This window comes from Drosophila arizonae, chromosome X (assembly GCF_054131065.1).
Source record: "Drosophila arizonae isolate 15081-1271.41 chromosome X, UAZ_ARI_1.0, whole genome shotgun sequence".
NCBI classification, from domain to species: Eukaryota; Metazoa; Arthropoda; class Insecta; order Diptera; family Drosophilidae; genus Drosophila; species Drosophila arizonae.
In genome coordinates this window covers 34,433,154-34,455,574 of record NC_142927.1, presented here as the reverse complement: position 1 = coordinate 34,455,574, position 22,421 = coordinate 34,433,154, and the positions used below count along the sequence as shown (strand labels likewise).

At 38.6% G+C, this 22,421-nt stretch overlaps 2 protein-coding genes and 1 pseudogene across 4 annotated transcripts in view; 1 reads left to right on the top strand and 2 right to left on the bottom strand.

Annotated features, from left to right (window-relative positions):
- Window positions 1-9,698, top strand: part of LOC108620350 (BTB/POZ domain-containing protein 7) — a 31,974-nt gene extending 22,276 nt beyond the window's left edge. The window contains exons 2-4 of the mRNA XM_089474956.1: window positions 6,077-6,556; window positions 6,623-9,127; window positions 9,191-9,698. Of these exons, the coding sequence (XP_089331082.1) occupies window positions 6,185-6,556; window positions 6,623-9,127; window positions 9,191-9,334 (3,021 nt within the window). The 5' untranslated portion in view covers window positions 6,077-6,184 and the 3' untranslated portion in view covers window positions 9,335-9,698. The remainder of the gene's footprint in view (window positions 1-6,076; window positions 6,557-6,622; window positions 9,128-9,190) is intronic.
- A 4,463-nt stretch (window positions 9,699-14,161) lies between these two features.
- LOC149268251 (uncharacterized) lies at window positions 14,162-17,744 on the bottom strand (annotated as a pseudogene). The gene is made up of 2 exons (XR_016271172.1): window positions 15,816-17,744; window positions 14,162-14,899 (listed from the first exon to the last, which is right to left on the bottom strand). The product of XR_016271172.1 is annotated as an uncharacterized LOC149268251 (transcript).
- Window positions 17,745-17,810: 66 nt separating this feature from the next.
- Myb (proto-oncogene like protein Myb) lies at window positions 17,811-20,777 on the bottom strand. Of its 2 annotated transcripts, none has more exons than XM_089474957.1 (4): window positions 20,637-20,777; window positions 20,196-20,340; window positions 18,577-20,116; window positions 17,811-18,505 (listed from the first exon to the last, which is right to left on the bottom strand). In XM_089474957.1, exons 3-4 carry the CDS (start codon window positions 20,015-20,017, stop codon window positions 17,859-17,861), a joined length of 2,088 nt encoding a protein of 695 aa, XP_089331083.1. In that variant the 5' UTR covers window positions 20,018-20,116; window positions 20,196-20,340; window positions 20,637-20,777; the 3' UTR covers window positions 17,811-17,858. The 2 variants fall into 2 exon arrangements, with proteins under 2 accessions (XP_089331083.1, XP_089331084.1); XM_089474958.1 differs by having other exon boundaries at window positions 20,572-20,668.
- Between the last annotated feature and the right edge of the window lie 1,644 nt (window positions 20,778-22,421).

Here is a 22,421-nt window from a genome sequence, read left to right as displayed (position 1 = left end):
TTTTTGCTGTAATTTACCCCCCACCCTATATCCACCCCTTCACCCTCACCTTTGTAAAAGGCGTATTTCAAGTACTAGAGACGTGTGCTTTGGAATGTACATACATTTTCCCCATATGATTATGCCCAAGCGCAGTCGATGCTTACTGCGCAGTTAGCAGAGCGCATTCTAATACGTGCGTGTCTATGTATGTGTGTTGAAAAGAAGGGCAGACTGATTAGAATATCAGATTAGAGGGTTTAGGGTATCTCCTAGTCGAGCAGTCTCGACTAGAGTCTTCTTACTTCTTACGTCTACTAGGGGCGTGGCAAATCGGACCTGAAGATATAGTGATTTTTCTAATTCTGCTATATTTTAGGCACTATTAATGCTAGACCTGAAATTTGGTATACTTACGCGGTTTGACCACCAAAGTCCAACGAGCTATGGTAGATATATGTCCGCCCAAAGGGGTTGTGGAAAACCGCAAAAGTTTATATCTCCTAAAGTATAATAGCTAGAAGCATCAAATTTAGATAGTTAAGTTACTATTATCCGCCTCTTTAGGGGCATGGCATATCGAAAAATACCCTGTAATTTAAAAAAAATTTTTAGCGTAAGCATTTAAATTTTGTACAGTTAGCTCGTTCTAAGAACTGACCAAAAAATGGTTTCTACGCCCAGTAAGTGCGTGGCAAATCGGAAAAAACTGCATTTTCTACAGTATTAGAGCTAAACTTAGCTGCTAAATTGATTATGGGATGTGACTGAGTATTCCGCAGTCGGTAACGCCCGAGTGCAACGTTCTTACTTGGTTCAAATAGTGTAAGCCCAAGCATCGCGGACGAACGAAACCAAACGAGCTATGCTTACATACCGAAAAGTTCGGTATGCAAATGCTTGTACAATAAAGAAGCAACGAACGAAAGAAACGATAAGGCATCATTAGAGTTTTGTTTTCAGCTAGTGTTGCCAGCTTAGGCTATCTCCAGCAAGATTTAGCATATTTCTATTGAATAGACAAACACATTTTTATCTAGAAATAAAAATAATAAGATTTTATTCATATAAACGTAATTTTATAAACTTAGCCATTAAAGGATTTTAATTTGTATTTGTATGTATATATTGTATTGCTAGAGACTTGCAATTTTTTTTCCTAGGTCCGTGTATAGCACGCGCATAACGAGTTTTGCTTTAAATATCGATAGCTTGTCCCGTTATTTGATTATCGATTAAAAACATCGAAAACCAGTAATAAATTTTTATCTCCTACATCTTTAAAGCTAGAGTCTCCAAATTTTATACACTGCGCGTCATCAGGTTAGCGCCCCCTTTACACTCAACCTCAAAGCTAAATAAAATCTAAACCATCAGAGCTCCATCTTTGAATTTTTTTTACATTATACTCCATTTATTTCTCTTTAAAATACAAAAAGAATGGCTACTGTAACAATAAGGATTATTTTTAAATAATTTTTTTTGTAAAATGTACAAAAAACATGTAACAAAAATTTGGTCATCAGATTAGCGCCCCCTGCGCTAAATTCAATTTATTTAAGTTAATGACCAAAAATAACATCTGTATTTTAAGCTATTATTTTTAAGTAATATTATTTGTTTATTTTTTGTTTGAAATTGCTTCAAAAATTCGATTAGGAAGTTGTTCAATATTATTCAAGGATATGGTTGACCAAGCGTGTTCAGTTCCTTCGATTAACTCTGTCTTTGCACTATAATGCTTTCCGGACTCATATACTTTCCTGATCAACCATCCCCAGACGTTTTCAATGATATTAAGGTCGAGTGAGTATGGTGGCCACTCCATGAGATCAATGGATATAATAAATTTAGCCATCAGTTTCTTCCAAATTCAATTTTTCTCATCAGAAAAGACAACATGCTGCCATTGGGTAGATTACGTCATGTTCGCCCGGCCAAAATTAATGCGTATTTCTTTTCTCAGCATATCGACTGGTGTCTTTTTTTTTACATTCTGTTTCTTTAAGTAATTAACTTTCTTAATTGCTCTTTGGACCATTGATAAGCTCATCTTAACACCAATTTTATCCCCAATCTTGGTGGTCGATTCGTGGAAATTCGAAGCTTCCCGAACTAATGCTCTTCTATTTCCTTCTGAAATCGCTTGATTATTGCCGCTTATATAGTTTTTTCCATAGTTTTTCCTATTTGTAAGAAAATTGCCACTTAGTTTTCTGTTTTGTCCTGGTTTTTTCAGCAATTTTATGGTTGCATAGTCTAGATTCGAAGTATGCCTCAATCTTTGATTTTCAACCAAAGATAAAACTGTTTCTTTACCCATACTATATATATATTGAATGCTTTGAGCTTCACAAAAAATTGGGTGAGTGTAATTGCCAAAATAAGCAAGATAATTACAATTGCATTTGGGGGCGCTAATCTGATGACGCAAAATAAGTGCACACATTTTTTGCGAAAATAGAAAAGAATAGAAAATAAATCATAACGGGTTTTCACTCGCGCTTTTTTTTGGTATGAGAGACATCTCATATGATGATAATGAAATAAAAAAAAACCAAGAAGTTGCGTGCAATAGGCAAAGAGAAAAACGTAAAAGAAAATGAGTGTAAGGGGGGGCGCTAACCTGATGACGCGCAGTGTATGTATATGTCGAAGCGCTAGTATTAATATATTGGCGCGAACTGTGCATTGTGCTTTCTACCTACTTGCCTATTTCCCTTTTTGCATGCCTTCGTACTTGTGCGTGTGTGATTCCCTTGAACAAAGAATGTGAGTACTATAAAGCTAGGTACACACGATGCAAACAATTTGCAGCAAGTTGATTGCTGCAATCAAATTTGCACGTTTGAATACGAGTGCAAACATTTTTCTGCAAACAACAAATTTGCTTGTTGTCTGAATACAGAATTTTACTGTTAGCTTGGTTGCGTCAGTTGTTTGCTTGTTTGCATGTGCTGTTTGCTTTCAGTCGCAATATTACAGCAAGCAAAGCAAAATGTGGGATCGCGAGAAAACGATTGAATTAATTGAATTATACGAGAATTTTTGAGTTTTATGGGATGTTTCGTCAGCAGACTTTAAAAATAAATATAACAAGTAAGAAAACTAATCGAGAGTGCTCGACTAGATACTACCCTGAATCCAACTAATAACGAGTAAGAAAGCTGTAGTCGAGACTGCTCGACTACGAGATCCCCTGAACCTTTGGAGTAATAGCTATTTCAATAATTTTTCGCTTTTTTCAGCTTACACAAGACACACGCAGACACACACAAACGCATACACACATACACACACACAAACACACATATATATATATATATATATATATATATATATATATATATATATATATATATATATATACACACAAACACATACAGAAACAAATACACACACAATCACCCACGCAAAGCACGCATGGGCTGCAGTGTGCGCTTACTATGAGAACTTAATTGTTTAATAACTTTTTTTGTGGACATACGATCTTCATGAAACTTTAAGATTGTGATTATAACATGAATATGCATGTATTTGCCAAAGCACAAGTCTCTAGTATTTGAAATACACCTTTTAGAAATATGATGCTGAGGGGGTTGATATAGTGGTGGGGGGTAAATTTTAACAAAAACCGAAATTGTATAAATTGCATATAAGCATACATTAAAAATTTGGAGACTAGCAATAAAGGTTTAGAAGATAGAATTTTATAACCAAAAAAAAATCGGGATGAGTTATCGATTTTTAATGATAAACTCGATTCCGCGCTGTAAATACGGACATTTAAAAAAAGTTGAAGTCTCTAGCTTTTATATCTTCTGAAATCGACGCCTGTTACATACATTTCAACAAAACCATTATACCCTGATTTCCCATTGAAAATGGGTTCAGGGTATAAAAATGCCCATTTAGTATGGCTAAAATTTCAATTTCGATGTATTTAAAAATATAACTGAAATACAAAACTCATCTAATAAAATATAAACACATTTTGAAACAATTAAATAAAATTAACATCAACTGCATCGCTCGGGACTCGAACCCGCGACTTGTCGACCGAGCGTCACGAAGCTATTCACTACGCCACCTCACTTTCGAAAGCCGCTTTGGCAAAACTGAAATAGATTAACTGCTGCAGCGCCATCTACCAATACTAAACCAAACTAACAGCTGATGTGAATGTTCTAGAGGAAGTTTGAATGCACATGTATACGATACTGTTGTAGCTGCTGCACATGCGTTTGTTAATTGGCCAAATATTTGATTATTTTTTATTAATTTTTGACTGAACGGAATTTAATGAAACTTTCAGCATATGATCTACATATTATATTGAATATTTGAGAAATTAAAAAAAACAATTAAAAATCATTCACAATTAGCTATAGTGGCATCTGGCTTGAACTTGATTGTTTTTATTCGATAAAAACATAACGGGATGATTTATCGAATTTTAAAAGCAAACTTGAATTCCAGTCTTTAGCTCTTATATCTTCGGAAATCGACGCGTTCAAACATACGGACAGACAGACGGACAGGGCCAAATCAACTCAGCTCGTCGCCTTGATGAAGAATATATATACTTTGTGGGGTCTACCACGCCTCCTTCTGTCTGTTACATTTAACAAAACCATTATACTCTGATATCCCATTGAAAATGGGTTCAGGGTATAAAAATGAAACACGTGTAGATATTAATGCAATACATTGCACGAAATAGCCATGCAAAAGTTTGCGTGCAAAACGAAAATTGATTGAGGCAAGTAATTTGCATCAATATTTGCATTGGTGTGAACATTTGTGCAAACTTTTGCTGCAAATTATTTTTAACTTGCTGCAAATTCTTTGCATCGTGTGTACCTAGCTTAAGAGGATATGGTAATTGTTTTGGTGTCATACGAGCGCAGCATGCATAGTGAAGTTGTTAAAAGTATGTGAATGTGAATGCGTGTAGTTTTGCTATTTTGTGTGTTTCGCGACTGGACGTATCGTGGCTGGTCGGTTGTGTTTTGTAGGCTGGAAAAGTCCCGTTGTAGCGGGACGACAGCGTACATATGTAGCTGTCGTCGAGTGTGGTTCGGAAGTAGGCACAAGAAATTAGTGAGACAAAGAATTCAGAACCGATTGAGAAGTGGACGGCCACCGAAACTCGCTGCGCTAAGGGAAACTGTTTTTTTTTTGTGCTTTGACATATACTTATATGCATTTTATACAATTTCGATTTTTGTCAAAATTTACCCCCATCCCTAATTCACCCCGTCACATTTGTAAAAGGCGTATTTGAAATACTATATACTTTCGCTTTGGCAAATACATGAATATCTATGTTATATTCATATTTTGAAAGTTTCATCAAGATAGTCAATCCACAAGAAAAGTTATTAAACAATTAAGTTCCCATAGTAAGCCAATACTGTAGCCAATGCGTGTTTATGCGTGCGTACGTATGTATGCCTGTGTGTGTGTGTGTATCAGTTGCTCGAAGGGTTCAGGGGATCTCTCTTAATTTCATTAATCATGGCCAATTCTAGCCTGATTTTTGCTCAGCAACGGCACTCAACGCGCGATAAAATACCGTACAATTTTATTTTTTTTTTTTTATTTTACTCGCCTTTCGTTTCGTTTCGTTTGTCTGGGTTTTTGTTTTACTCTCCTCAAAGCGTAAGAAGTAAAGTAAAACAGAATACTTGGCGACGTTGAGTACTACGAGTATTCGATTCGTTTTTCAGCAATGCTTGCAAACACTTGCAAATATCAGTATATTTGGAAGACGACCGCAAGCGACTATACCCATACAGACCTCTAATACGGACAGACGATAATTCGGCTTTTCGCCCTATTCAAGAATACTTTGTGGGGTCTGCCAGGCGTCCTTCAGCTGACAATTCCATTATACCTTAATTTCAAAATATAAGTAATTACGTTCCAATAGTAAGCACACACTGCAGCCCATTCGTGTGTTTGTTTGTGTTTAAATACGGAAGTATCAGTTGCCCCAAGGGTCCAGGGGATCTCTTAGTCGAGCAGTCTCTATTCTCTCTTACTCTTATTAGTTTAACTTAATCTTATTAAAATTTTAATTACTTATTTGCAGAATCTCGGATAATTACATTTTCACAAATAATAAGATGAATCGTATGAATAAGTGGTTAATGCGTTAAATTAGTTTAAGTGTGAACAAATTCCACACGTAAGGAGGGAAATGGGTTCAAACACATCCAACGTTGGTTACCCAATGGCCACAACTACTGATATCGCAAGTACAACCACTGAGAATGGAAACGCATTTGCTGCGTCAAATCCTGGAAGTATGGGTTCAACAAGCTCAAACGGAATTACTGAAAGCCCTGGCGCAAGTTTTTCTTATAGCGGCGCGCATTACCATCGCGATCAAAGGCGAAAGCGAGTGACGGGTTTTGCGACGCTTAAGCGGAAGTTTATACGTCGACGACGATCATCAAAAGCCTGTGATCATGCGCGTGTCTTACGTGACTTCGTATCTGAGTGGACGCCTCTTGAATTGGCAGCTCTCTGTGAAGAGTTCGAAGCATTGGCTGCATTAAGGGATTTATCGGTAATTGAACGTTTATTGTCGATAAAACTGCACAGCACTAATTTTCGTTTCGTTTGTATTCAACAGGTACAAGCAGAATTAGCTCGTCCACCAGCAGCTACATATAAACAAGATCTGGCTGCTCTTTACGATTTAAATCTCTGTACTGATTGTGACCTTGTATTTCGTGGATCTGTTTTTCCTGTGCATCGTTCTATATTATCCTCACGTTGTACATATTTTCGAGATCTGCTTTCAGGCTGTCCGGGATTCGGGGCACGCATATGTCTCGAACTTCCTACGTCACCTATTGATGTAAAAATATTTTCTATATTGCTACGTTATTTATATACGGGCGATCTTTGTGCACATGATCCGACCGTAAATATCAATTTGTTGCGTCAACTAGGCGACGATTTTGGTACACCCAACCCTCTTGAACATGATCTTCGCTATTTGTTAGAAACAGGTGATTATGCAGACGCAGCACTCGTGTTCACAGCGGAATGTGGAAACGATTACTTACGCCAAGAATCGATTAATTCTGAGTATGGCTTTCGGCCAAAACTAGAGCTTCCATGTCATAAAGCTATATTAAGTGCGCGTTCACCATTTTTCCGTAATCTAATTGCCCGCCGAACGCGTAACATTGACGAGTACGTAGAGCGCTCTATACACGTACCAACGCGCATTGTTCTTGATGAGACCGTAATACCAAAAAGATATGCGCGTGTTTTACTACACGCTATATATTTAGATACTGTTGATTTAGCTCTAATACTTCGAGGTGCTGGAACGGGATCTTCGACTGGCTCTCTTGGTGAAGTGCACGCATTGACTAATACTGGTCGAGTACGACCAACTACTCTTGAAGAAGCAATGGAGTTATACCAAATAGGCAGGTTTCTTGAACTTGATATTTTAGCACAGGGATGTGAGGATTTAATACTTGAGTGGTTGTCCCTTGATACCCTATCAATGGTCTTAAAGTGGGGATGTCAACCACATGGCTCTGCTTGGGTTTTTCGTCAAGCATGCCAGTACTTGCGCGAAGAGTTTTCCGCAATTAGCTCTTCACCAGTGCTGAATCAGTTAGATAAATCACAGTTGGTACATGTATTACAAAGTAACTTCTTACAAGCATCCGAATTAGAAGTTCTACAAGCTGTGCTAAAGTGGGGAGAGCAAGAGCTTATCCGGCGCATGGAGGATCGTGAACCAAACCTTTTAACGCATACTGCCCACTCTGTAGCGAGGAAGGGTGTTAGAAAGCGGGACTTAAGTGATGTAGAGCTGCGCGAAATACTTGCCGAACTACTGCCATTGGTAAGAATGGATCATGTTCTACCGCCAAATAGTGAAGTTCTCTGTCAAGCTATACGCCGGGGTCTCGTTAGCACACCGCCATCACATATGATTGGTGACGATCGTGAAAACTTGCGAGTTAATGCTTGGATTCGAGGAGGTAAAAACCAAGGCCTTTTTGTACGACCACGCCTTTTCATGCCATACTTTGAAGAAGTAAAAGCCCTTTTAGAAGATCGAATGGCATCATCACATCACCAACTTGAACTCATGCGTCTGCGTAGATCTCGACATTTTCCCGACATTCCAGATACCCTTTACATGGTTTCGCGCATAAACTCTTCTTCGAACAGCAGCTTTGCACCTGGCGTTACTTGCAGTATTAATGGCGATAATAGCGAAAGAAACGATGCTATTGCTATTCCACCACCAGATAGCCATACACTTGCAGCAATGCGCAAGCGTGAGCATAAGCTTCGCCAATCGCCAATGTGCCAACGCGCACTACTTCTCCCACTTTCATCCAAACATGAAATCGACCGTCAAATTCGTCTTCGAGTCGTTAGAGAATTTAATCTACCAGATGAAGTGTCAGATCTTCTTGAAACTTCCATATTAACTAACCATGGCGATGGAGATGAGTGCAATGGTGTCTCATCCACCATACAAGCGACGGAATGTCTATTAGAAGATGAAGATCAGAGTCCGCCACCCTCACCGGCCGCTACTGGTTCTATACGCCCAACAACTGTGTCCGCTTCATGTTTGTCGACTTCATCAATGGCCTCATCAATATCTTCTGCGTGCGGAGCAGATGGTGTGCATGAATGTTACAGTCGAAACATGACTTTCCCACGTCTGCACTCGAACAGCTTACTTGGTGTCAGTCTTTTAACAGAGAACTCTAGCTCGGCCCTTCAGACAAGTTACGCTCGGCTATCAACATCAGCACATCATCGTAACGACTTGCCAGCCTTAATTAAAGAGGGGGATTTTCGATATCCACATAGTAATCCTTTAAACATGGTCAGAAGTGGCGAGACAGGTGCTTGTGACATAGAGGTTGGCAACGGTCATCTGTCCGATATGATGCCCGATGTAGCCATGGCTACTGCATCATTAGGTCAACTACATCTCAGCACTGGTGGCTGCGTGGGTAATGTCAGCAATTGTCCAATTGAAAGCAGCAGTGATGTGTCAGAAAGTTTACAGCTTGATTTGGGAGATGGACCAACTCCGCATATCATCAGTAATGCAACTGGTGTGATTACTTTACGCGACTTACAGGTGAACTCCTTTAAAATATAGTTTAAAAATATTATTTTTATCTAATTGTATTTTCTAAAATAGCATCAACTACCAGAAAACAATTATCGCCACATGATTCAGCGGTCGAGCTCGCCATTTGATGTTCTACGACAGGGACAGCACTCGCCTGCTCCACAGATTCCTCCTTCAGACGCGCTAAACTCTGGACCACCTAGGTTTTTATAGAGGTTGCAAATAGCTCCCGATAAGCAATTTTATTTTAGCACTCCATTTTGACAAAATACCCCGAACTTTACATTTTCAATTTACAACAAAATTATATTTCAAAAAATATTAGGTCATTTGAATACAATATGTATGTAAGCGTAAACGTCAAAATGCAAGAAATATATCGTATTAAAAATATACGCCCATTACATCATTATGTTGGTTATGCTACACTGTCGATGTAAGCGGAGCGTATGTACAAAAGAGAAATGAATAATATTAACATACTAATATCTGTCGTAACTAAAAGTACACCTAGTTTTTTTTTATTATATTAATCAATTAAATCACAGTTATATAAAAATAAAGTATTTCAATAATATATTGATCAATCAAAGTATTCGTTAAATCGGAAAAGACTGAATTTTCTACAGTATTTGATCTAGAAACTGGAAATTTAGAGATCACAAATGTAAGCGCGCCTCTTCAATTAAAAACCAAAATCGTTCATACCATTAAAAGTTGAGGTAGGCACACGCCAATGTTCATCTCCCAAACATACAATCAAAGATATACACACACGCACATAGGCATACAAATGCTTCTACAGGTGATATCCCATAATTGTGAGCAGCACATCCATTGCGTACACATAATCAAATGTTTATACAAACATGCATACATATGTATGGCAGCACTTCACAAGATCGACCAAATGCAAATGCTGGACTGTAAAATTGCTACAGGCGGCAAGAGCTTCGCACACAGGCATACAAATGCTCGTACATGTAGCAAGCGAGAGTGTGTGTGTATTGCCCACAAATACTCACACATGTTTCCAGTGACTATCACTATATGTGTGACTGCCCGTCGCGAAATCATATTGTTTATGGGCATCAACGCTTTCATACCCTTCCCACGAATATCCATCGAAACGCTACATTTTGTTTGCATGAGCCTGTTTGCATGAGGTATACCCTTCACTCAAAAGAGTTGGGATCGTCGCGAACAAATTTGAATTTTTGTGCGCTGCTGTGTTCGGTGATTTGAGAGACCATAGAGAGAGAGAGAGTAGGACAAGTAGCGCATAGCTGTGCTTCATATAAGAATGGCACCATTTCGTTTGAGCGCTTGCAGCGCACTGACTTTGTCGTGCTATATTTTCACTGCTCGAACCTCCAGCGACCGAGCCGAGCAAATACGAAGTATAGTGGTCGACCAACTTAACATTTTCTACATGTCTAGTCTATGTGTTCTCTGGTCAGTGGTATAAGTCAGGTAATCATGAATATAATAACAATTAAATATAAGGATGTCTTCATATACATATATGGATATTCTTTTTGTGGAATTAGTCCCAAGATAATGTAATTATGCTAAATATGAAGAAAGTAAAATTTGAATTTATGTGTGAATCTGTATGATAAATGAATTAATCAAGATGTTATTTTTTTTAGTTAGTAATGGGGGGAGGGTGTGGTAGTTGTTGACAGTCCCGGAATGGGCTCCGGCCCAGATGGTCACCATATCTCTGTTATTTTTAAATACATCAAAATTGAAATTTCAACCATACTAAATATGCATTTTTATTAGTTTGGTTCAGACACTAACCGGAGGACACATAGACTAGACATCTAGAACAAATTTTTTCAACGACGAAAAAATGCGCTGAAGCAAATCACTGCAAGTATGTGTGTGTTTATGCACATCAACATATTCATACCCTTCCCATGAATAACCATCGAAACGCTTATAAGATTTTTTAAAGATTTCAGTATACCCTTCACTCAAAAGATATGACCTAGAATCGTCGTGAACAATTTTTAATTTTTGTGCGCTGCTGCTATCTGAGAGACCAGACTGAGTAAGGGAAAAAGAGCGCATAACCGTACTTCGTTTGGGAACGTGTGCCTTTCGTGGCAGCGGTCGCAGCGCACTGATTTTGTCGTGCCTTAATTTCACTGCTTGAGCCTCAAAAGACTGAGAAGGAGGCGAAGGAGGCGTGGCAGACCCCATAAAGTATATATATTCTTGATCAGGGCGACGAGCTGAGTTGATTTGGCCCTGTCCGTCTGTCTGTCCGTCCGTCTGTCCGTATGTATGAACGCGTCGATTTCAGAAGATATAAGAGCTAGAGACTTCAAATTTTTTTTTTAAATGTCCGTAATTACAGCGCGAATTTCAAGTTTATCATTAAAAATCGTTAACGCATCCCGATCTTTTTTTATTGATAAAAACCTTTATCGAAAACCAGTTATAAAATTATATCTTCTACACCTTTATTGTGTGTGTGTGTGTGTGTGTGTGTGCGTGTGCGTGTGTGTGTGTGTGTGTGTGTGTGTGTGTGTGTGTGTGTGTGTGTGTGTGTGTGTGTGTGTGTGTGTGTGTGTGTGTGTGTGTGTGTGTGTGTGCGTGTGTGTGTGTGTGTGTGTGTGTGTGTGTGTGTGTGTGTGTGTGCGTGTTTCTTGTGTAAGCTGAAAGACGCGAAAAATTATTGAAATAGCTATTACTCCAAGGGGATCTCGTAGTCGAGTAGTCTCGACTAGAGCTTTCTTACTTGCTTTATTTTACATTCATATTTACTGATGTAACAAAAGTGCTCGGGCCCCAGAGAACTTCGTATTTGCTCGACCGAGATGGTCGACTGTTGAACAAAATATGCTTCCATGCTTCCATTTATACCCTGATCCCATTGAAAATGGGAAATCAGGATATAATAGTTTTGTGAAAAGTATGAAACAGGCAGAAGGAATCATCACAGACCCCATAAACTATACATATACTTGATCAGGGCGGCGAGCTGAGTCGATATAGCCCTGTCCGTCAACAATCGCGTGTGATTACCCATACATACGCAAAAGACAATTTGCTTCATTTAACGAAACGAAAACAGAAATAACTGTCTCGCTCAGACGCGACAAAACAGTTTCTGTCTGAGTCTTTTTTATTGTGTGAGTGAAAGACACTTATTATGTCAACATTTTTAAATGTGCTTTTTTATTAGTTTGGATCAGTTTAGAATCTAGTCGAGCACTCTCGACTAGAATTTTCTTACTTATTTAAATATAAATACATATAAATTATTCGATTCAGAGGTTTATTAGAGACTAAAACTACATAAGCATATACGCTGCAGCGCAGGCAGCCGAAATATGAACTTAAAGCATAAACGAAAGAATATCCGTTACAATTAACAGAACATGAGAAAAATGTTAGCAAAAGAGATAGACATTCAGCGGTGTTTACATACATAATTTTAACTCTCCTCAACGCGATGTCTACTTTACAAAAATGTATGATTTTAATCCTAACATTCCAGTAAATTTCTCATGTTTAACTTTACATAAATTCTTCGTTAATACATCTGATATCATTTCATCTGTGGGAATCTACTTTATATTATTACATTATTTTTGTACATTTCCCTTACAAAATGGTATTTTATTTCAATATGCTTGCAACGCGAATGAAATTTTGCATCTTTAGCAAGGCATTGTGCGCTCTGCTTATCGCTATAAAACAGCACCTGTGCCATCGACCCGTTGATCAATTTTCTAACGTATACCGCCTCCTTGGCTGCCGTAGAAAGTGCCACGTACTCGGCCTCTTGTGCTACTCAGGGCGTCCAAATTCTGCTTCTTGACTCCCAAGAAACTGCTGCTCCAGCAAGACAGAATGAGCAACCCGTAAATGACTTCCGATCGTTACTGTCGCCAGCCCAGTCTGCATCAACAAAACAGTGGATACGCACATCCGTTTTGTTATAGTGTAGTCTCAAATCAGAGGTACCCTTTAGATATCTCAATACCCGCTTTGCTGCAACTTCATGCTCCTTGTGCGGATCTGCATTTCTCTGCGCCAGCTTAGCCACAGAGTGTATTATATCTGGCCGTGTAGTTAACGCCAAATACAATAACGAAGTAATGAGCGATTGATATCGTGTTTTATCCACCTGGCCGCAGTCAACATCATCCCACCTCGCCTGAAAACCAATTTCCAACGGAGTCGCGCTTGGCTTGCAGTCTTGCATGGCGTAATCCTTCAGCAGGTCTTCAATATACTGCTTATGGCATATGGAGAGAGTACCAGTCTTGCCATCTCGCTCAATCTCCATTCCCAAAAAGTAGTGCAGCTCCCCACCATCGACCACATCGAATTTGTTTGATATGAGCTGCTTAATATGGGCCACATCTTCTTCTCTGGTACATGCAAGTAAAAAATCGTCAACATACACAACAATAATATTTAAATACCCTTTGATTTTGGTTGTATAAATGCATGGTTCACTAGCACATGGGACGAAACCAATCTCCAAAAGAGTGCTCCCGACCGCTCTGTTTCAAGCCATACAACGATTTCTTCAGCTTCAGTACGCGCGTCGATAAAACCGTCTGGTTGTCGCATATGCACGTCATCGTGTAGCTCGCTGTTCAGGTATGCTGCAGAGACATCCATCTGATGCAGGTGCATCCCGTGCTCGACAGCTAACGCAATCACTAATCTGATTGAGGAGTAACGTGCAACTGGAGAGAACGTTTCCGTATAGTTAACTCCGTATTACTGTCCGCACCCTTTTGCGACCAATCTAGCTTTAAAACGCTGAACGTTGCCATACTCATCACGCTTGGTGGTAAAAACCCCTTTACAACCAATAACATTTTCGCCTGCAGGAAGATCGACCAGACTCCATGTCTCAATGTTTTTCAGGCTGTCATACTCCTTCTGCATCGCAGATTTCCAGACGATAAGCTTTGGCAGTCTCAGAGTAACCTAACAGTATATGTTGCTCGCCTTTTTCTGAAAACTTGTTTTTATGCTTTTTACTTAATACAATAGCTTTCATACCAAATACTTTTAGATGAGATACGCTCGGTTTTTGCCCATACCAATCCTTATATGGAGTTTTGCCAATCAAAGCTGCAGTTTCAGCCCTATTGCGTAGATACGCATCCGTCATTATCGCCTCGCCCCAAAAAGATTCACCAACTCCAGCATGCACCATCATACTTCGCGCCATCTCCACCAGTGTTCTGTTGGCGCGCTCCGCCACACCATTTTGTTGTGGAGTGTGGGGAACAGTTAGTTGTCTTTTTATACCATGGCTTGATAAGAATTTTTCAAATGTACCGCTCAGGTACTCACGTTCGCTGTCGCTTCTTATGGCTTTTATGCGTTTTCCAGTTTGATTTTCAGCTAATTTTCTTAAGTCTTTGAATTCCTCAAATACATCACTTTTATTTTTTAGCATGTACGCCGACATATAACGCGATTTATCGTCAATAAATGTTGCAAAATAACACGCTCCACCTTGCGATGCCGTACGCATGGGACCACAAATATCTGTATGAACTAACGCCAGTAATTCCTCTGAGCGATTTTCTCTTCTTCACGCAAATTATACTTTTTGCACACGTTTCACACACAAAGTCATTTGTATTACACACACTAGCTGGAAGTCCATGAACCATGCCCTGTTTAATCATTTTATTTAGGCTATCAAAATTTAGATGCCCGAACCCATCATGCCATTTCACCAATTGATTCATATTTGCATTCACATTAGCTGCAACTACTGTTTTCATGCTACTTTCAAATAAAAACAAATCGTTATGTTTTTCTGCAACCAGCCAATTGTCATTGCTACTGTCTTTAACATACACTTTGCTTTACACAAAAATTACTTTTAACCCTTTTTCAGTTGCCTTTGACCACTGACCAAACAACACATAGACTAGACATGTAGAGCAACGTTTTTCCACGCCGCAAAATCTGTGTAGCAGGTCCCGGCCAACTTCGTATTCGCTCGGCTTGGTATTGGCTGGCTCGGGTAATGAAAGATAGCACGACGAAATCAGTGCGCTCTAAGCACGCAGATGGTCAAATGCTTTGCAATATATGAAATACATATGTCATATTACACTCAAGCTTTACTCATTATTGTCAAAAATTTCTAATTAAGTCATAATAGCCTATTTGATACCCTTTCCATAAATATATATCGAAACGCTAACATTTTGTTTGCATGAATGTCGCAAACGATTTTAAGATTTCGGTATACTTTTTACTCAAAATGAAAGAGCTGGGACCGTCGCGAAGAAATTTCAATTTTTGTGCGCTGCTGAGCTTCATGATTTGAGAGCCCACAGAGAGAGAGAGAGCGAGAGAGAGAGAGATAGAGAGAGAGAGAGAGAGAGGGAGAGTAAGACAAAAAACGCAAAGCGCATGCATGACCATTTGCGTGCTTAGAGCGCACTGATTTCGTCGTGCTATCTTTCATTACCCGAGCCAGCCAATACCAAGCCGAGCGAATACGAAGTTGGCCGGGACCTGCTACACAGATTTTGCGGCGTAGAAAAACGTTGCTCTACATGTCTAGTCTATGTGTTGTTTGGTCAGTGCTTTGACACAGATATAAAATTGCATTGTAAGTCTTTCACATATAAAACGTCTCGCAATTCGATCGTATTATTTCTCCACTTAAGCAACACTGTCCCACAACCTTCGGTTTCTATGTAATTATCGCCTGCTAGTTTTATTTTCTCTTTGTGCTCACGCATATGTATAAACATTGATTTGTCCGCGCACAAATGAGCTGTAGCACCACTGTCCACACACCAGACATTTTTTGCCAATTGGATTTTTCCAAGAAAAGAGAACACCGAAAAAGCCCTTTTACTGCTCTTTTCGATAGCTTTTTCGCTCTCGTTGTCTTTAACAACCTTTTTCTCTCTTAGTCTGCACTTCGCCGCGAAATGCCTGTTTTGCCCGCACAACCAACACTTCATGTCTTCCGGCTCTTTCTTTGTCTTGTTTCGTTTACCGTTTGTTGGACGCGACGAAAAAATTTTATTCTCGCTTTATTCACCCTCGTCGCCTACGTTGCGCCTCTCTCCTTCTTCCAACAATTTGATTTTTAGAGCGCTAAATGAAGGCAATGTGTCCCGTGTCTCGATAGCGACTACGAAATTGTCCAACTCTTCATGTAAACTTGTTATTAATATTATTACAAGCATTTCATCAGCCACCTGCACTTATATTTCTCTTAACTTTTCTACGACATTAGAAAAATTATTCAAATGCTCACGAACACTGTCTGTAGCTGTCATTTTCATATACAACAATTGCTTGAACAACTGTACTTTACGCGCGGGTCCCGAAGGCATGTGTATCTCGGATAACTTTGTCCACGCTTCTCTCGCGGTTCCACAGTGCTTGATACTGTTTATCTGCGACGCTTTTACAGACAACAAAATGCTAGCTAGAGCCTTCTCATCTTTGCTATCAAACGACGCTTTCTGTTCCACTGTATCGTTCTCATTTTTCAATAACCGACCACATGTCACCGACCACAAGTCAGAATGAATCAACAGACTTTTCATCTGCACTGACCACGCACTATAGTTTTCACTATCTAGCTTCTCAATTGCAAACATTGAACTCATTTTGCACAAATTAGTTTAACTAATAAATCGAGTCTCACATGTGATTTTTCCAATCACCAGCACAGCTTTCATTTTCCGCTGCCTGGGCCCATAACCTATTCGATTCAGAGGTTTATTAGAGACTAACAAGTAAGAAGGCTCCAGTCGAGATTGCTCGACTAGGAGATACCCTGAACCCTCCAAGCTGATATTCTAATCATTCTGGACTTCTTTTATGCACACATACATACACATACATCCACACGCACGCATAAGCCTGCGCTCTGCTAACTGCTTAGTAAGCAGCGACTGCGCTTGGGCTGCGCTGCAGTGTGGGCAATATTATGAGAATTTATTTGTTGAATAATTTCTTTTGTAGACATACGATCTTAATGATCATGGTAAAAATGTGTGTACATTCTAAAGCACAAGTCTCTAGCACTTGAAATGCATTTTTTTACAAATTGGTGGAGAAGGGGGCGTGATATCCAAAATCTTTAAATTACAAAATCTTTGTATCGATTAACTTTATATACAACGCAAACTTGAAGACTCCAGGTCTAAAAGTGTTCAAATTACGCTAAAAAAAAACATTTTTCGATTATTCTCGATAGAAAAGTTATCGGATGATTTATCGGAAAAATAAAGCAAACTCGTACTGCGTATGGTACACAGGAGCATGACAAAGTTCAGCTTTCTAGCTCTTATAACTTCTGAGATCGACGCATACGGACGGACGGGCAGGCAGACAGGGCTATATCGACTCAGCTCGTCGCGCTGATCAAGAATATATATACTTTGTGGGGTCTGCCACGCCTCCTTCAGCCCGTTACATACTTTTTCATAAAACCATTATACCCTGATTTCCCATTTTCAATGTGTTCAGGGTATAAAAATACATATGTAAGCATATACGCTGCAGCGCAGGCAGCCGAAATATGAACTTAAAGCATAAACGAAAGAATGTCCGTTACAATTAACAGAACCGAACATGAGAATAATGTTAGCAAAAGAGATAGACATTCAGCGGTGTTTACATACATACATAATTTTAACATAAATAAATACGAATATTAATAGGGCAATTTATTTTATTTCCTTACAATTTTTAACAATTTAGTTTATTTTTGTTTCTCAAAATTTAACGACCGCGGTATTAAGTCTGAAGACATCTTTAGATTTTGAAGACATGCATACGCTTGTTTCTCCATAAAAATTTGATCTTTGGTTTTGCCGCATGCAACTCGTGCCCACTTTGGATCCAAAATATGCTCGTTAAGAACGGAACGAAACCTTCGCCCGTATGGTCTATTTTCTTTCTTACCCTCATCAAATAACGGGTCCTGTTCACTGCCTAAATTTCCTTCAATAATGTTACTTGGGGAGAAATCTTTAACAGATTGTCCCGACATAAGAAATTTGCTAGGCGTCTCTGTTTCAAACGGTTGCGTTTTTTTTCCATAATGATGTGAGCTGTTAACGTTCCAACTGGGAAGCAATGATTTTCTGGCTCGCTTTGGCGCAGGCGAACCAAAACTTATATTTGCAAGAGTGTTTGAGCATTCTATGTTGGATATGTTATCGCATCTATTTTCTGCTTTGATGGTATTGATATCAGATTCATTCAGTTGTTCTTCACTAATAATTTCTGCAAGATCTTCAGCCAGACTTAAAGGACTAGATGGCACAAATGAGCGTCCATCCAATTTTTTCCCAATAGCCGCAAGAGCATTTTTAAATGGAGTTGGAGTACGTGGGCCAATTAAACCTGCAGAAATGCAATTAAGAATAAACTTGATAAGTACAATTATATGTAAAATACGGTATAGTGTTATTTACTTTTATGTGGTGTTTCAATTGATGTAGTTTCCAGCTCTTTTTTAATTTCCATTCCTACACGGTTATACGTTTTGGTAACTGGTGTACTTGCTGGCAAATTCATATCTTCAAATGTAAGACAAGGCGATTTAAGAAACTGGCTTGGTGAAAAAGGCAGCGATTTAATAGGGGTTATAACTGGTGTTTGTGGCAATTTCGATTTTATGTCGCTTTTTAGTGTATCCAAACATTTTGATGCATCAGGAATTAGTTTACGCGATCTTTTTAGTATATTAGGAGTAGGTCTAAGTTTAACATCATATTGTAAAAGAGGAAGTGTTGTCATAAAAGTGCCTTTAGTTAATCCATTTATATTTTGTGTATCAAAAGTTGATGCACCGGCAGAGTCACTGGGTTCAGTGCACATATCTTTGACTACATCCTTAGCTTTCACAACGCTAAAAAACGTGTCATCGTAATATGAATCTACAACTGTTTTTACTCCTGATTTCTTTAAATCCTGAATACTGTTATGAAAAGGCGTGGATTTGGTATATAAAACTTGTGGGCACTTATTAATACCACCAGTTTTAATTAACTCAATAAGACGAGTGCGTGAGCTTTTTAGATCACTGCCAGCTGCTGTGTTGACCGATCTGCGTTCAGCATCATATTTACGACGCATTGTAGAATTCCAATGATTTTTTATAGCATTATCAGTTCGACCTGGCAAAAGTTTTGCAATTTTAGCCCATTGATTTCCTAACTTAAAATGGGCATTGTAAATTATTGTATCTTCTTCTTCCGTCCAAGCAGTTTTTTTAATATTTGGATTGAGATGGTTATGCCAACGTTCACGGCACTGTTTTCCAATTCGCCCATTCAAATATCGAGCAATTAACGTCCATTTCTTTGGTCCAAATCGACGCACGAGTTCAATAACTTTCTCATCTTCTTCACGCGTCCAAGGTCCCTTAATGAGCTCCGGGTTTAATACCTTAGCCCAACGCTGCTGAACTTGTTGCTCAAGTCTATCTTTAAAATGTGATCCAATTATATCCCAGCGTTCCCGGTATTTTTCAACCAAAGACTTAAGTAAAATGTCTTCCGATTTCGACCAACGCTTACCAAATCCATAGTTGGGATGCCCAGTTACTGATCTCGTTGGTGTTTTCATCTGAGACTTAACTGCCAATTTTATTTCCGTATTGTCTTCAGCATTTGTGTTCATTTTAACAAAATTGGTGGTTTTCGTAACATTGTTGTTTGGAGAGACAAGTCTATTAATTTTAGGACTTACATCGTTTGATATCAAATTAGTTTTCGAAAAATTAAGTAACTCATCTACTTCATCCTCAATGTGGTTAGTTTCTTCATTATCATGTTCTGAATACTCGGAAGTTTCCGATTCTTCTGTTAATGTGTCAAATTCTCTAGCAAAATTGGCGTCAATGTCTTCCATATTTATATATTTTTTAATAAGTCGTGTTTTCGTGGTGAACAATAGTGAAAAACTTCCGGACACAGTTTCTCAGGACGTAAATAGTGATGAACGTATCCACTGCAATATAAGCACTTGATATAACTTTGCGGATGTGGATGCACAGTATAATGTACGCAAATATCACTTAAGGAATTACTTCGAATTTGTCTTTTGCAGCTTAGACAGTGAACAGATTTGGTTGGATAGCGATCCGCTCGCAGTAAGGGGTGCGTTGCATCGTATTCTGAATGGTCAAAATTTTCAGAGTGATACGCAAATTTTGAGTTATAGTCGTCACAAAGCTGTTTATAAAAAACAAAACAAACAAACAAATTGTCATATATATATATGACAATATATATATATATATATATATATATATATATATATATATATATATATATATATATATATATATAAATATGAAGTTGTTGTGAAGTTACATATACATATATATGTATTTAAGTAAAATACAGTATGTGTATTTTACAGTGCCTGTATTTTACTTAAATACATATGTATATAGATATAACATTTTTGGATATCAGTTATTGCAACAATTAAACATGAAGATATTGTTAGGAACCTAATAATTTACTTTAGTCATTACTTCTATAATCACTGCTGTCATTATAAGAAGGCGTCGATTATTATTTGTAATCGATTCCTTGATTCAAACATTGTCAATTATAATCTTAATTTATAAAAGTACTCTATCTACCCGTTAGTAAAATGGAATAGAAACGTCGACATACTAACGATTTGGACTTGCTAGAGAAAATTGAGTGTTGCATGCAACATATGAACTGGACAAGTGGGGCAAATTTTTTTCCACACAGAAAAGTATCTATATACTCAATTTTGTATATGCTCTACTCAACTCAATGAAAATTCTTCGCGGCGGTCCCAGTTTGTCCCTTGTGGGTGAAAGGTGCTTCCTCGTTCAGGCGAAATAATAGCAGTTTCATGATTATTTGTTGGAAAGGTATGGTCGAGTTGATGCGCTTAAAGAATATGATTTTGACATAGCTCGCAAATACCTGTTGACACTTTTTCGTTGTCTGCAAATAAGTGTCTTTCACTGACACAATCAAAAAGACTCAGACAGAAACTGATTTTGTCGCGACTGGCTTAGGTCTGCTCACGCTCTGAGTGAGACTGTTATTTCTGTTTTCGTTTCGCTCAAATCAGTCACTGATCGTTAGCTTGAGTTAGTTGAAGCAAACAGTCTTTTGCGTATGTATGGGTTATCACACGCGATTGTTGCGTTCTTTGTATGTATGTATGACCGAAAATCGTATTAGTCTCTACGCGACTGTTATTTGAGAGCGTCACTCGAATGAGTCATTGCAATGCATCTGACCAAAGCCGATTCTAAACAAAACAAAGAGTGCCGCTCAGAGCGAGATCGTGTCTACACAAGCTTTTCGGTTATGATACGAAGCAGAGCATATACAAAAAACGATCAACTCTCATTTGCGAGCTCTGGATTTTGATGGGCATGCACTAGAGGTGGGCACGGGCCGGGTTTTCATCGGATACCCGTGGGCACCCGCGGTTAGCCGTGGGTATGGGTTGAAAAACCGAGTTTCGGGTTGGGTGCGGGCGGGTGCGAGTTACGCCGCTACACCCGTTTTACCCGAAAAAAATCATATTTTGGAGACCGTCAAAAGCAAGATGGTTGAAATTTATGATATGCAAAATGATTCAATTGAGGACGCGAGAATTGACAAATTTGAATCTTGAATTTCTAGAGTTTTTAGACAAAAATCAACCAAAAAAAAAAGAAAACTTGACGAACCTGGCAAAAATGCAATTGACTTAGAAATTGATAAATATTATCCCACACGCTATAATTCAAACTTGTCAATCTTAGATTTTTGGCAGGAGGCAACGGACCTTAAATTTTGGCAAAAAATATTTTATGTATTCCGGTAAGCTGTGTGACAAGCGAGCGAGTATTCTCCACTTCTGGAAAAATTTTAAATGAAAGGCGCACAAGGCTATTAAGCGCAAATCTTGATATGCTCCTTTTTTTTTTTTCTAAATAAAAACATGTAGTATTTCTGTAAATAATATTGTATTTTTAAGGATTAAATTGTTGTTATGTTTGAGAACAACAAATTTGTTGTAATTTCTGAGAATTAAATTTTTTTTGTAAGTGTTTCGGGCGGACGGGTTGGGTGTGGGTATGCAAATTTTTTTTTTTCTTTCGGGTACGGATGTTGAACTTTTGACCGTGGGCGGATCGGGCCGGGTGCAAAAAAGTCGGCCCGTGCCCACCTCTAGCATGCACACACCCATTTATTGTCCCTTGCTACATGTATAAGCATATAGGTGCACGTGTGCGAAACATTTGCTGTCTGTGCAAATTGTGCAGCTG